At 38.0% G+C, this 14,551-nt stretch overlaps 1 protein-coding gene across 1 annotated transcript in view; it reads left to right on the top strand.

The window, feature by feature from the left end:
* The window catches only part of MIGA1 (mitoguardin 1), a 77,806-nt gene that overhangs the window by 17,645 nt on the left and 45,610 nt on the right, over nt 1-14,551 (top strand). Inside the window, exons 4-7 of the mRNA XM_061411525.1 lie at nt 4,181-4,317; nt 6,743-6,869; nt 9,481-9,614; nt 10,357-10,480. Of these exons, the coding sequence (XP_061267509.1) occupies nt 4,181-4,317; nt 6,743-6,869; nt 9,481-9,614; nt 10,357-10,480 (522 nt within the window). The remainder of the gene's footprint in view (nt 1-4,180; nt 4,318-6,742; nt 6,870-9,480; nt 9,615-10,356; nt 10,481-14,551) is intronic.

Raw genomic sequence — 14,551 nt, 5'->3', positions numbered from 1 at the left:
GAAAGTAGGGAAAACCACTAGACATTCAAGGATGACCTAAATCAAATCCCTTATGATTCTACAGTGTAAGTGATAAATAGATTCAAGGGATTAGATCTGATAGACAGAGTGCCTGAAGAAGTATGGATGGAGGTTTGTGACGTTGTACAGGAGGCAGTGATCAAGACCATCCCCAAGAAAAAGAAGTGCAAAAAGGCAGAATGGCTGTCTGAGGAGGCCTTACAAATAGCTGGAAAAGAAGAGAAACTAAAGGCAAAAGAGAAAAGGAAAGATACACCCATTGCAATGCAGAGTTCCAAAGAATAGCAAGGAGAGATAAGAAAGCCTTCCTCAGCGATCAATACAAAGAAATAGAGGAAAACAAAAGAATGGGAAAGACTAGCTGCTGCTGCTGCTGCTGCTGCTGCTGCTAAGTCGCTTCAGTCGTGTCCAACTCTGTGCAACCCCATAGACGGCAGCCCACCAGGCTCCGCCGTCCCTGGGATTCTCCAGGCAAGAACACTGGAGTGGGTTGCCATTTCCTTCTCCAATGCATGAGAGTGAAAAGTGAAAATGAAGTCGCTCAGTCGTGTCCGACTCTTCGAGATCCCATGGACTGTAGCCCACCAGGCTCTTCCATCCATGGGAGTTTCCAAGCAAGAGTACTGGAGTGGGGTGCCATTGCCTTCTCCAAGGAAAGACTAGAGATCTCCTTAAGAGAATTAGAGATACCAAGGAAACATCATGCAGATTGGCACAATAAAGGACAGAAATGGTCTGGACTTAACAGAAGCAAAAGATATTAGGAAGATGTGGCAAGAATACACAGAAGAACTATACAAAAAAGACCTTCATGACCCAGATAACCACGGTGGTGTGATCACTCACCTACAGACAGACATCTTGGAATGCAAAGTCAAGTGGGCCATAGGAAGCATCACTATGAAAAAACCTAGTGGAGGTGATGGAATTCCAGTTGAGCTATTTCAGATCCTAAAAGATAATGCTGCCTAAGTGCTGCACTCATTATGCCAGCAAATTTGGAAAACTCAGCAATGGTCACAGGACTGGAAAATGTCAGTTTTCAGTCCAATCCCAAAGAAAGGCAATGCCAAAGAATGTTCAAACTACTGCACAATTGTACTCATCTCACAGACTAACAAAGTAATGCTCAAAATTCTCCAAGCCAGACTTCAACAGTACATGAACTGTGAACTTCCAGATGTTCAAGCTGGATTTAGAAAATGCAGAGGAACCAGAGATCAAATTGCCTACATTTGTTGGATCATCGAGAAAGCAAGAGAGTTCCAGAAAAACGTCTACTTCTGCTTTATTGACTACACCAAAGCCTTTAACTGTGTGGATCACAACAAACTTTGGAAAATTCTGAAAGAGATGGGAATACCAGACCACCTGACTTGTCTCCTGAGAAGTCTGTATGCACGTCAAGAAGCAACAGTTAGAATTGGACATGGAACAGCAGTCTGGTTCCAAATCAGGAAGTAGTACGTCAAGGCTGTATATTGTCACCCTGCTTATTTAACGTATATGCAGAGTACATCATGCAAAATGCCAGCCTGGATGAAGCACAAACTGGAATCAAGATTGCTGGGAGTATTATCAATAACCTCCGTTATGCAGATTATACCACCGTTATTGCAGAAAGGGAAGAAGAACTAAAGAGCCTCTAGATAAAAGTGAAAGAGAAGAGTGAAAGAGTTGGCTTAAAACTCAACATTCAGAACACTAAGATCATTGCATCTAGTCCCATCACTTCATGGAAAATAGATGGGGAAATAATGGAAACAGTGAGAGACTTTATCTTTTCGGGCTCCAAAGTCACTTCAGATGGTGACTCCAGCCATGAAATTAAAAGATGCTTGCTCTTTGGATGAAAAGCTATGACCAACCTAGACTGCATATTAAAAAACAGAGACGTTACTTTGCCAGCAAAAGTCCGTCTAGTCAAAGCTATGGTTTTTCCAATAGTCACGTATGAATGTGAGAGTTGGACTACAAAGAAAGCTGAGCGCCGAAGAATTGATGCTTTCGAACTGTGATGTTGGAGAAGACTCTTGAGAGTCCCTTGGACTGCAAGGAGATCCAACCAGTCCATCCTAAAGGAAATCAGTCCTGAATACTCATTGGAAGGACTGATGCTGAAGCTGAAACTCCAATACTTTGGCCACCTGATGCGAAGAACTGACTTATTTGAAAACATGTGGATCCTGGGAAAGATTGAAGGTTGGAGGAGAAGAGGATGACAGAGGATGAGATGGTTGGATGGCATCACTGACTTGATGGACATGAGTTTGAGCAAGCTCTGGGAGTTGGTGATGGATGGGGAATCCTGGCCTGCTGCAGTTCCTGGGGTCGTAAAGAGCTAGACATGACTGAGTGACTGAATTGACTGAACTGAATATATAACTCACAGTTAATACAGATCCATATTAGACATCTTAGATAATACAGATAAGCATCAATAAAAAATGAAAATTGCTTGAAATTCTGCTACCCAGAAATAACTACTGATAATATTTTGGCATATATATAGTCATTTATATTTGCATTTAAATATATTGAGACATAAAATTTTTATTATATACAAATAAATGATTTATATACTTTAAGTAAAATCCATACCTCTTGTAGCCTTTTAATATTTAATATTATGGGGGCTTCCCTGGTAGTCCAGTGGTTAAGAATCTGCCTGCCAATGCAGAGGACATAGGTTTGATCCCCAGTCTGGAAAGGTTCCACAAGCTGTGGACCAACTAAGCTCAGCAAGTTTTGGCCACATGTGCCCAGAAGTCCATGCTCTCCAAAAGAGAAGCCACCGCAATGAGAAACCTGTGCACTGCAACTAGAGAAAGCCTGTGCGCAGCAACGAAGACCCAGAGCAGCCAAAAATCAATCAATCAATCTTAAAAATATATATAATATTATGTAAGAATGTTTTTAAATGTCAGTAGATGTATCTCTATGCTGTCATTTTTAAATATATACTTAGTGTACAAATGTGCTTTGCTTTTTTAACCAGTTCCCTATTGTATTCTTTAGGTTATTTTTCTTGCTTCGCATATACTTATCTGATTATTTTCTAAGTTTATACAGTTCTAGAAGTAGAATTGCTGGCCTTTAAAAAAATCTGTGTTCTTTTTTAAAGATACGGTGCTGCTGCTGCTGCTAAGTCACGTCAGTCATGTCTGACTCTGTGCGAAGATATGGTACATATTATCAAATTGTATCAATTGAAATAATTTCTTGAGCATGCTGGATTTATTCTTTAAATTTTAAATTATTTTTTATTTGTTAATTTATCGTATGCTCTTGTGATTTGTTGGTGTAGCAAATAATGAAAGACTGTTTTGTGCCAAGTGTTGTTAACATTTTACAACAATAATGATGCCTTTCAGGTTCAGTCCCTGTGTTGGGAAGAACCGCTGGAGAAGGGAATGGCAACCCACTCCAGTATTCTTGCCTGAAATATCCCATGGATGGAGGAGCCTGGCAGGCTTCAGTTCATGAAGTTGCGAAGAGTTGGACATGACTGAGCGATAAACCCACACTTACTGAGGTTTTTATTAGATCTTAGGTGCAGTGTGAACATGCTGTATATTCACTGTGTTAAAATAACCTTTATAACAATCCTATGAATTAGGACTATAATCCTATTGAGATATGGAAAAGTTAAGTGACTTGCTCAAGTTCATATAACTAGTAAGTGCCAGGATTTGATTTGAGAAGTTTAACTGCTGTATTAAGATAAACTAAAACACAGCATCTGCCTAAGATGAATGGATAGATGATTAGGGGAGACAGATGTATAAAAGACTAAGATAATGTGATATGGATAAAGTTTTGATATAATTCAGGAAAGAATATAAGAAGTGCTTATATTTTGTTAAATTTATAATTTGAAGGTTCATAGTTGCCAATATTTTTATACTGATTGTACAGTAGGCCATTCAGATATCACCTTAATTAATTAAATGCGTGTTTTAATCTTCATTTCAGAAGCAGTGTTAAAAATGTTATTTAGAGATATAGATTTTAATAATGGTATGATGTATTTAATAATTTACACAATGAGGGGAATTGTATTTTAAAATGAGCCCTCTGAATGAATATATAAACTTTGAAATTTTATCTGAAATTTATCATAGGGGTTATTAGTACTTTTAATATGTTTGTTTGGTAGGTTCAAGTTGTTCCAGTAGCAGACAGAATTTGACATTATCTTTAAGTTCTGCCAAAGACAAAGGATCTCAGTCTTGTAACTATGTTAATGGAGGACTCTTCAGTAAATACTCGGGTTCTGCACAGAGTTTAGCCTCTGTAAGTAAACAATTTATTAATTTTTTCTTTTAATTTTAATTATATATCTATCATTATATATTGATTTAAATGTCATACAATTAGATAGCTTTTAGTATGGAGAGATGGAGAAGGGACAATGGCACCCCACTCCAGTACTCTTGCTTGGAAAATCCCATGGACGGAGGATCCTGTTAGGCTGCAATCCATGGGGTCGCTGGGAGTCGGATACGACTGAACGACTTCACTTTCACTTTTCACTTTCATGCATTGGAGAAGGAAATGGCAACCCACTCCAGTGTTCTTGCCTGGAGAATCCCAGGGACGGGGGAGCCTGGTGGGCTGCTGTCTACGGGGTCCCACAGAGTCGGACACAACTGAAGTGACTTAGCATAGCATAGCATTAGCATGGAGAGAACCTTAAGAAATCTGGTTGATCCTGTTCCTTCAGACAAGTAAAATTACCTTTTTGTGAAATATTCAGCTAGCTCGGTTCCAGGTTTTTTTGAGTCAGGTAATGTGATCCTATGGGGTCCTGTGAGGATGGTGTTGGTATGGAAGTGTTGCTTCAAAGCTAGGTATTCTACAAAAAGCTAAAAGATGCAGCCAAACGTGGTGTAGGTTACAAAAACTGCTTGATGAACCTGCTTATGTAGCAGTATTTGGCTTGCTGAAGCCAAGTATGGAGTCTTTACCTCTTCCTTTATACCATTAACATAGTATTGATTGACAGGTGAAGAGTAAAGTTAATGTTTATTCAAATATAATATAGTTTAAAAGTTACTTTACATAACAGGTAGGATATGCACTTGCTACTAAATAATGTACATGAAAAATGTGCTCCTAATCTTCTCAATTCCCCTCCTTAGAGATGAACACTGACAGTTTCTTATGTGTATTCCAGGGAGAATATGCCTCTAACATCATGATTATTCATTTAAAAAATAGTTTAATAGAATACTATAATCTGTTCATACCTTGCTTCTGTATTTCATTGGAACAGATAGCTGCTCCTTTCTTAAATGCCTAAAAATATATCACATTTTAAAGGCTCTTCTGCTGTGCTGTGCTGTGTTGTACTTAGTCACTCAGTGATGTCTGACTCTTTGCGGCCCCTTGGACTGTAGCCCACCAGGTTCCTCTGTCCGTGGGAGGAACATTTAGATCAAAGACGTGCCCTTTCAATTCCTCTGGGAAACTGAGTAGGATAATGAAGTATATGCCCTTTCTATAATCTGGACCTCCTCTGTGTCAGAGAGGTACCTCTCTTTTAAATTTTCTGAACTGAAAATTGAAGCTGTTCTTGACTAGAGAAAAGGAGTTTTATGATAACAGTATAAATAATTAGTCTTTAGAATCACTTTGCTATCCATGCCTTCGCTGACCTACTTACTTACTCTGCTGTTAGGACTGTGAACCCAGATTTCTGCCTCTTAATGAGTGCCTGAGTGAGAGTCATAACAACAGGAGTAGAAAAGGAGGGGACAGGGTCCACAAGACTTGATAACTAGATATGAGAGGTGTGGGAAGAGAAGTTAAAGATGACTTCTTGTTACCTAGTTTGAGAAGTTATGGAGATAAAAGTAATTTTACTGAACTTGGGAGGAGTTTTTGTTTTGGGAAGATGGAAAGCTCTTTTTTCGTATTATCAGTTTGAGATGCCAGCAGGAGAGCCACGTGGAGTCATCAAATAGGCAGGTGGAAATGTGAGCTTAGATTTCTCAAAAGAGGGCAGAACTGAAGTTCAAGATTTGGGAGTCTTTGCAAAGAAGTGACAAATGATTGGCTCAGCAGACCTTGCTAGAGAAGTAAAGATGATAGAGGCTTTTCGATTTTCATTATTACAGCAGATAATCAGCATTGTAATAAGTTCTGAAAGGAAAGTAAGCTAGTTACCTCAAATCAAAGTAGGTGTGGGTAAAATTTATAAGTAAATACTTAAATGACAGTAAACTATAAAAATAGCTGCTTGATTTTTGATGGAAATAAATTCCCTGGTGGCTCAGTGGTAAAGACTCTGCCTACAGTGCAGGAGATGCAGAGATGTCGGTTTGATCCCTGAGTTGGGAAGATCCCCTGGAGAGGGAAATGGCAACCCACTCCAGTATCCTTGGTGAAAAATCCCATGGACAGAGGAGCCTGGCGGGCTACAGTCTTTGGAGTCAGAAAAGAGGTGGATGTGACTGAGCGACTAAACAACAACAACTGGTTTATGTTCAAAATATTGTTCAACATGTATAATTTTGAGCAAATAAGCGTTCAGAGTACGTAGGGTCTTATGAATTCTAAGTTTGATTGAGTATAATCAGATTTATCTCTTCAGGTAGAAATCTCATGGGTTGTTCTACCAGGATTAGGATTTATGTAAATAATTTATAAATATAAAAGAACACAAAATACTGTTACAAAAGAGATTTTGAAGTAACTTCTGTCCATCCAATTTTAGGTCCAGAGTGTCAATTCTTGTCATAGCTGTGCTTGTGGCAATTCTAATTCCTGGGACAAAGCAGATGAAGATGATATTAAACTTGTTAATATTCCTGTGACGACTCCTGAGAACTTATATTTGATGGGTAGGAATAACATAATAATGGTTTAAGATACTGTACTCACATGTAATGTGAAAATGAAGAATGATGAATTGTTCTAAGGGAAGCAGCTGTAATTCTAAAATGTTCTCATATCTGTTGACTCCAGTCTACATAACATAACATGTTGTATTAGTTTTCTGAGGCTGCTATAGAAACTACCACAAATTTGGTGGCTTAAAATGATAGAAATATACTCTTTTGGAGTTCTGGAGGCCTGAAGTCTGAAATCATTATCATGGACTGAACTCAAGGTGTCATTTGGGCTATGTTCCCTCTGGAGTCTTGGAGGAGAATTCAATCGGTACCTCTTGCAGCTTCTGATGCCACTTTAGGCTTGTGGCCACATGACTCCAACCCTTGCCTTCCTCTTCATCGTGTGTTTCAGATCTCCGTCTGCCTCTCTGTTATGAGGATGGTTGTGATTGGATCTAGAGCCTATCAGATAATACAGGGTAATCTCCCCATGTTAAGATTCTTAATCACACCCACAAAGATTATCTTATATGGTAACATTTACAAGTTCCATGTACTAGGAACCATCTTTGGGTGGTCATTATTCAGTCTGTTACACTCACCTAACCTCATCTGTTGACTTCTATCTAATGAATCAATCAAAATGCACTGAAAGTAGCCTTTTATCTAGCTATCATTTGTATTCTTCCTATATCTAGGAAGGATTTTACATAGAAAGGGGCCTCTGTTTACAGCTAGAACATAAGAATGTCTAGAAAGTTTCACAGGAACCCAGAAAGAGGACCAGAGCCCTTAATACTGAATCAGACTCAAATACTTTTTCAAATCCTTGCCTGTGTTCCTCTGTACTCTATTTCAGGCTATATTCCTTTTAAGGGAAATACATGCTAACTAAAAAATAAAACCAGAAAAGTCTTGTGGTCCTAGCCAGTGAGCAGTAAGGGGGTGATGAGTTGGCAGAAGGACTGTGTGCCTTCCTCACACTCTAGAATCAATCAGTAAAGATGCTGCTGTGGTACACTGGGTACTCCTGCCCTTGGCGAAGGATGTAAGAGTAGTTCTTCTGCTACCTTTTCCGAAGTTTCCAAGAATTAAGGTCACTGTGCTTCTAGATTTAACTATGCCTAGTAAACCTACTTTGGCCACTTCACAGGACTATAGAGAGAGTTGAAGAGAAATAGAGCAAAGCTTAGAGAAGCTGTAGGGAGTCTCAGTGTCATAGAATTAGGATTGGTAGGAAATACTGTTTCAATTCTATTACAGAATTGCTGATATGTGACAGTTGGACTGTGTTCTGCAGTGAGGTGAAACACAGAACTTCCTGAGAGGCACCTTTTCTCTTTGGGCATCTCTGGCGTTAAATAATTCTTCCTTCTATTTAGCCAAAATAATTGGAGGGGCAGAGAGAGGATGGAGTGAGAAAAGGATGAAGGAATGAGAACTACATAGATTAGAAAAGTTAAGTCTTTTAAGTGTATAAATTTTTTTAGAAGGAAGATCCAGGCAATGATTCTTTGCTACAGAAAATGAAACAAAGGAAAAACCTACATTTCATTCACAGAACATTTTATTTGTTTAGAGTAGTAGATTCTCTAGATAACGGAAGAAATGATTTTTGAGGACAGGTGTTCTGTTAACTTCTGTAGAAGGGAATGGCAACCCACTCCAGTATTCTTGCCTGGAGAATCCTTATGGACAGAGGAACCTGGCAAGCTGCAGTCCATGGGGTCGAAAGAGTTAGACACGACTGAGTGATTAACACACATTCTCTTAACTACCATATCTTAAAAACATCTTGAGAATGATTTGGCCAGATTCTTAAGCAGCTTTTACAGATCTTTTACTTTTATATGTCTAGAGAAATTGAGCTTTTGAAATATTTTGGTTTTGTTTGAGGTACATAATTATTTTGGTAAGCTTTTTTTTTTTTTTTGAAAAAATTTGAAGAAAAAGAGGCACATAATCACTTATTTTTTCCACAAAAGCTTTCTGTAAGCAGGGATATGAAATTCCTACTTGGACTGTAACCTTTTATGGGTTCTTCTTGTTTATTTTTAACTCTGGTCCAGCACTTTATCCATCCAAGTCAGCAAGTTGGTATCATAGTGGATTAAGACACCTTTTGGTGGAAAAAAGATAGAAAAGACATTATTCTAGACTTCTGTGCTATTATTTTTCTTCTTAGCTTTGTTTTCTTCTTCTGAAAGCCTCTTATAAACCTTATAGTTTCTTCTCAACCTGTTTTTCTATTTGCCTATCAGTTTTTAACTTAGAGGGATATTTTGAAAGATAGTTCTGTGACTATAAAAATTAGCTATTATTGTTGGGACTTTGATGAATTTATGATATTGTTTTGGAAAAATTCCAATTACTGTATGCATTTGACTTACTAGTTTTTAGAAAGGAAAAACACATCGGTCATTTCTCCCTGATTGTTGGTTGACTGGAACTGTAGACCTGGAATATATTAGGATATTAAGATTCTACTAAGAAGGACTTCTGGTGGTTAAGACTCTACACTCCACTGCAGGGGGTGTGAGTTTGTTCCCTGGTCGGGGAATTAAGATCCCAAAAGCCGCCATGCCAAAAAAAATAAAATTGTTCTGTTCTTAATTTTTAGGTATGGAATTGTTTGAAGAGGCATTGCGTCGATGGGAACAAGCTCTAACCTTTCGAAATAGACAGGCTGAAGATGAAGCCTGTGGTTCCATTAAATTGGGTGCAGGAGATGCTATTGCAGAAGAAAGTGTAGATGTAAGGGTGACTTATTTGGGAGTGGTCTTCATAATATTGGAAAAATTTAACTATTTTTAATGTTGATTCAGTGTCCTTGATTTCTGTGGCATTTAACAGAACTTTTTATGTTTTTCTCCTTTGGGATTTGTGTAGGGATATTTCTCACTGGGCTCTTCCTGTTCAGTTAGCTGTTAAATCTCAAATTTGCAATTCATCATTTCATGATTTTCCAAGAATATATAGAATTAAGCAGATATGATTTCTGAAGGAATTTTTTAACCTCTGCTTTGTGCTTTGGATTGAATTAAGTGCCATTATATTTATATAGTCATGTAGAGCTAGACTGTTATTTATTGATCATCATCTAGGCTAATGATTTTCAAAGTTGAGCATGCATCACAAGCCTCTGAAAGGCTTATTAAAACACAGACTTGGGGGCCCCACCTCCAGAGTTTCTAATTCACTTGTAATTTGTATTTCTAACAAGTTCCCAGGTAATACTGATGCTCCTGATTAGGGACCTTACATTGAGAACCCCTGATCTAGTCCAACTCAATTATACAGAGTAGGAAATGGAGGTGACTCCATGCGAGGCACAGCCAGAACCCCAGCCCCCTGACTTCTATCGCAGTATTCTCACCACCCAACCAGTAGTTTTTTAAATAACATTCCTCACTTTTCTTTCATTTAAAAGTGGAGAATATGTAGAATTTTAACATTAACATCTAATACTTGCTGTGTATGTGTTCTCTTCTTGTAGGATATTATTAGTACTGAATTCATCCATAAACTTGAATCTCTGTTGCAAAGAGCATATCGTCTCCAAGAGGAGTTCGAAGCTACCTTGGGGGCATCTGATCCTAATTCCCTTGTTAATGATACTGGTAAGGTGGTTATTTTATGTGTTTTTTATGGATTGTGTCATTTTATTCTTTTATATTCTTGAAATCATTCGCTAAAGTGTGTTAATATGGTTACTACTTTTTAGAAAACAGCCAAGAGATAAACAGTTCTATCATATTTATTGGTTTTTCTCCTTTCAGTTTAACTTTGCAAGTGAACTTACTGATACAAATTCAAGCACTTACCACAGATAGGATTGTAACATTATTTTAAAATTACATTCCAAGTGAAAGAATCCCAGTTAAAGTGTTGGAGGGTGGAAAAAAATAATAATATGAGAGGGAGACACACTACCTCAGAAATGGTCGTGTAGCTCATGACTTACATTTAAAGTATTTTAAGTAATTCTATTTCTTGTCCCTGTTTCAGTTGCAGGCTACATTTTGGTGTAAGTAGTCAATACATACATTATCATATACCATTATGTTTGTTTCCTACTTTAAAGAGAAAAGAACTTTGAATAGACTTCTTAAGTGAAGTCTTCTAAGGAGGAATGATTAAAACTGCTTCTGGGAGTAGTCGTTAGGATTCTGGGCTTTCACTGTGATGGCCCAGGTTCAATCCCGGTCAAGGAACTAAAGGCTGCCCAGCGCAGCTGAAAAAAAAAAGAGAGAGAGAGAGACAGAGTGAGAAAAAAAAAATTGCTTCCTTGACTTACTGTCTTAAAAAATTTTTCATTAGACTTGAGTGTTTTTTAATAGTTTCTCTGCTCTTGGCATAGGTATAAGATTTTTGACATACAGAGATTATTGGCCAGAAAAAAAATAGATAATATTCATATCAACAAGTAGAATTTGTCAAAGCTTTCTTTAGATATATATATAGGTATATATTTATACAATTTCTTTTGTAACTTATTAGAATGGTATTTGTGACAATGAGTTGGAAAAAGAACAAAGAGAAGGATTTTTAAAAGAAGTCAGATGTAAAAGTGGGAATGGAACTACTAGAAAAGATAGCAAAGTGGATAAGCAGCAAAGAAAGCCACAGAGAAAAAGAAGTAGGAAAAATTTATAAATATGAGGAAGGGGACCTGAGACTATTCATGTTTCATTTTAGGAAAGTTGTATTTGCCCTCTCTATTCTAATCTTCTGCTTGCAGTTTCTGTCTGACTTCATGATAAGGATCAGGTAGATGTGTTGTTGTCTACTTATTAGTCTCCTAATACGCATCTCAGATTTTGTTCTGTTTGGCATGCCCAGAGTTTCTTTTTTCTACTGATCATAGCAGTTGGTGGAATCCATCTCTCATTTCTTCAGGTTATCAGTTATAAAAGGTTTTCAGGCTACTGCTCAGGGGGTCTGTGTTGGGTTTACATTGCATCTGGCCAAGAAGACCTCTAGGCAGATGGTTTTATTTCTGGGGCTTCAAGTTGTTTCTGAGGAATTGCTGTTAATTTGGAACTCTAAATGGGTAGGATTTCTAGAGTGGGACCCATAATCCACCCATCCATTCAGTTAGCTTAGGTTTGTAATAAGTTCCTGACCCCACCCATGTCTTAACTTGAGCTGTCAATGACTATTTGGCTGGCTGGCTTTTCCTTTTCTCTGCAGCCTAACAGTGCCTTGGCCTGTTATTGCCCTGGAGACTCCAGTTGACATGATGCTGTTATATTTTGTTCCTTCTTGGGAATTATTTGAATATTTTGTTATTGCAAGTTTCCATTTTGGAACTTCTGGACTGAAAGAGCTGAATCTATGGCCAGAACTCCACTAAGGGAGTACTTCTGTTATATCTGTTATTTGCTATTAATCAGGATTGCTCAGAAGTCATTTAACTATCCTCGTCCCCTAAATCCAAATTCATTTTTCACATTTGATATATATTAATGAGAGGCAATTTATTAATAGCCATAAATGAAGAGAGGTTGACAAATGCCTTCAGAGGCTCAGGGGTGAACTTTAACCAAGTATTGATCTGACTTCAGTGAGTACTTTATCATTTTGGAATTTGCTTTGTCTTATTTGATAAAAATTAATTTTTTTTTCTTGTTAAGAATTTGATAGATTTTCAAGGTTGGAAGATTTTTTTTTTTTTTTTTTAGCAGCATCATCTAATTCATCTCCTTTCCCCTGAACTTAATATCTAACAATTACCATTGTTTGCATGTCATATTCTAGGCTCTCTGCTACGGCCCATGGTTCCTTTTCTGGGTCAGGCACAATTCGGAGTAAAAACCATCTCACTTAGTCCTCACAACCGCTTTTATGAGGTAATTATAGTTCTCATCCTCATTTTTCAGATGGGGAGAGAGGTACACAGGTATTAAGTCACTTCCCCAGAGTTACACAGCGACAAAGTGACAGAGCTTAGACTTGGCTCAGACAGCTGACTCTAGAGTCCAGAAGCCACTGTGCTGTATTGTCTCAGCACCTAGAAGACAGATGTGTTCTCTGGATTGGAAGACTGACTATGAACTCTTTGTGGCATAGTTCTCCGTGAGAAATGTTGTTTTGGAGCTTGTAGTCCAGAATCTCCACAGCTGCTGAAGTAAGGAATCTTATTTCTGGTAGTGGTATCATTTGTTTTGTGTGGATCTTCCTTTCATAGAAATTGATTTCTTCCTCCGTATCTACCTGGAAATCTGCAGTTAACTCATGTGTCTTTCCTCCTCTCTTAGGCTCTCAAGGCAGTCTAGAGAGATTTTACTCATTTAATAGAAAGAAGGTTTAATCCAGGAACTAATGGAGTGAACTACTCTATTTAACTTGAGGGAATAGGGGGAGAGGGCCCAACTGTGCCAACTGGATTTAGTGTTATTACTTTAATAAGTTACTCTAATGGATTACCTTTTGGCCCTCATCTGTATAATGACTAAAAATACAGATTGTAGATTCAGACTGATGGAGTCCAAATTCTAGATTCACCATTTATTATTTATGTGATTATATAACTTGTCTAAGCCTCAGCTTCTTCATCTGAAAAATGGGTATTTCTTACTTAATAAAATAATTATGAGAATTAAATTATATAACAAATATAAAGTCCAGGGAACAGGGTAGCAATATTTATTGGCTTGGAGTTTGGAACTTCCCTAACACACAGAGGAAGATGATTTTTGCCTCTAGGATAATTGGGCTATGGTTTTTTAGGACCTGATTGAGTCTCTATTGGCTAATTTCAAGGTATTCTCTAAAATTTCTGGTCTGGTGATACCTTTTCCATGTTTTCCAGTGATGCTGTTATTTTCTTCCTGTCTTTTTTTTTTTTGGTTGCACCATGTGGCTTGATTGAATCCATACCCTTGGCAGTTCAGGTGGGGAGTTCCAACCACTGGACTGCCATGGATCCTATCCTTTTTAATGGGCCTTTAGAAAGGAGAAGTAGATCCTTATGCTCTGTCATACTGAACAAGAAATTCTGAACATTATAATTACAGAGCCTAAGAACTGTATTAGTTTTGGGGTTTTTTTGTTTTGCTCTTAAGTTTATTTATTTGTTTTTGGCTGCTCTGGGTCTTTGGTGCTGCACGTGGGCTTCTCTAGCTGCCATGAATGGGGGCTGCTTTCTCGTTGTGGTGCGCAGGCCTCTCACTGTGGTGGCTTCCCTCGTGGAACATGGGCTCTAGGGCGCGGGGCCCGTAGTTACGGCTCACGGGGTTAGTTGCCCTGTGGCTGTGGAATCTTCCCGGACAGGGATGGAACCCATGTTTCCCTGTACTGGCAGGCGAATTCTTAACCCCTGGACTACCAGGGAAGTCCCTACATTAACTAACATTGCTAATGTTGAGCTAATGGTAAGCTGAAACTTAAGTTCTTTGTTGTTATTGTTAGCTATGTTATTTTTAAGTCACTTCTTCCCTCATTTGTTTCTGTGTAGTTGTTTCTTTGGACCCAAGCTTTTAGATGTTATGTTTATTTTTCCTATTCAGTACTAAATTGTCCTTTCTCAAGTCATCATCCTGAATTAAGATAGATTTAGATTTGACATCCCTCTCAGCTTTCTATCACTTTCTCGTTTGTTCAGTTTGGTCTTCTTGGTCATCAAGGCTCTCATTGAAACCATTAACAAAACATGTTTAAAGGAAGACTTGTTTCCCTTTATTTACAAC

This window comes from Bos javanicus, chromosome 3 (genome assembly GCF_032452875.1).
Source record: "Bos javanicus breed banteng chromosome 3, ARS-OSU_banteng_1.0, whole genome shotgun sequence".
Taxonomy (NCBI): Eukaryota; Metazoa; Chordata; class Mammalia; order Artiodactyla; family Bovidae; genus Bos; species Bos javanicus.
The sequence above is the reverse complement of the archived record's forward strand: the minus strand, read 5'-3'. Positions and strand labels throughout refer to the sequence as shown.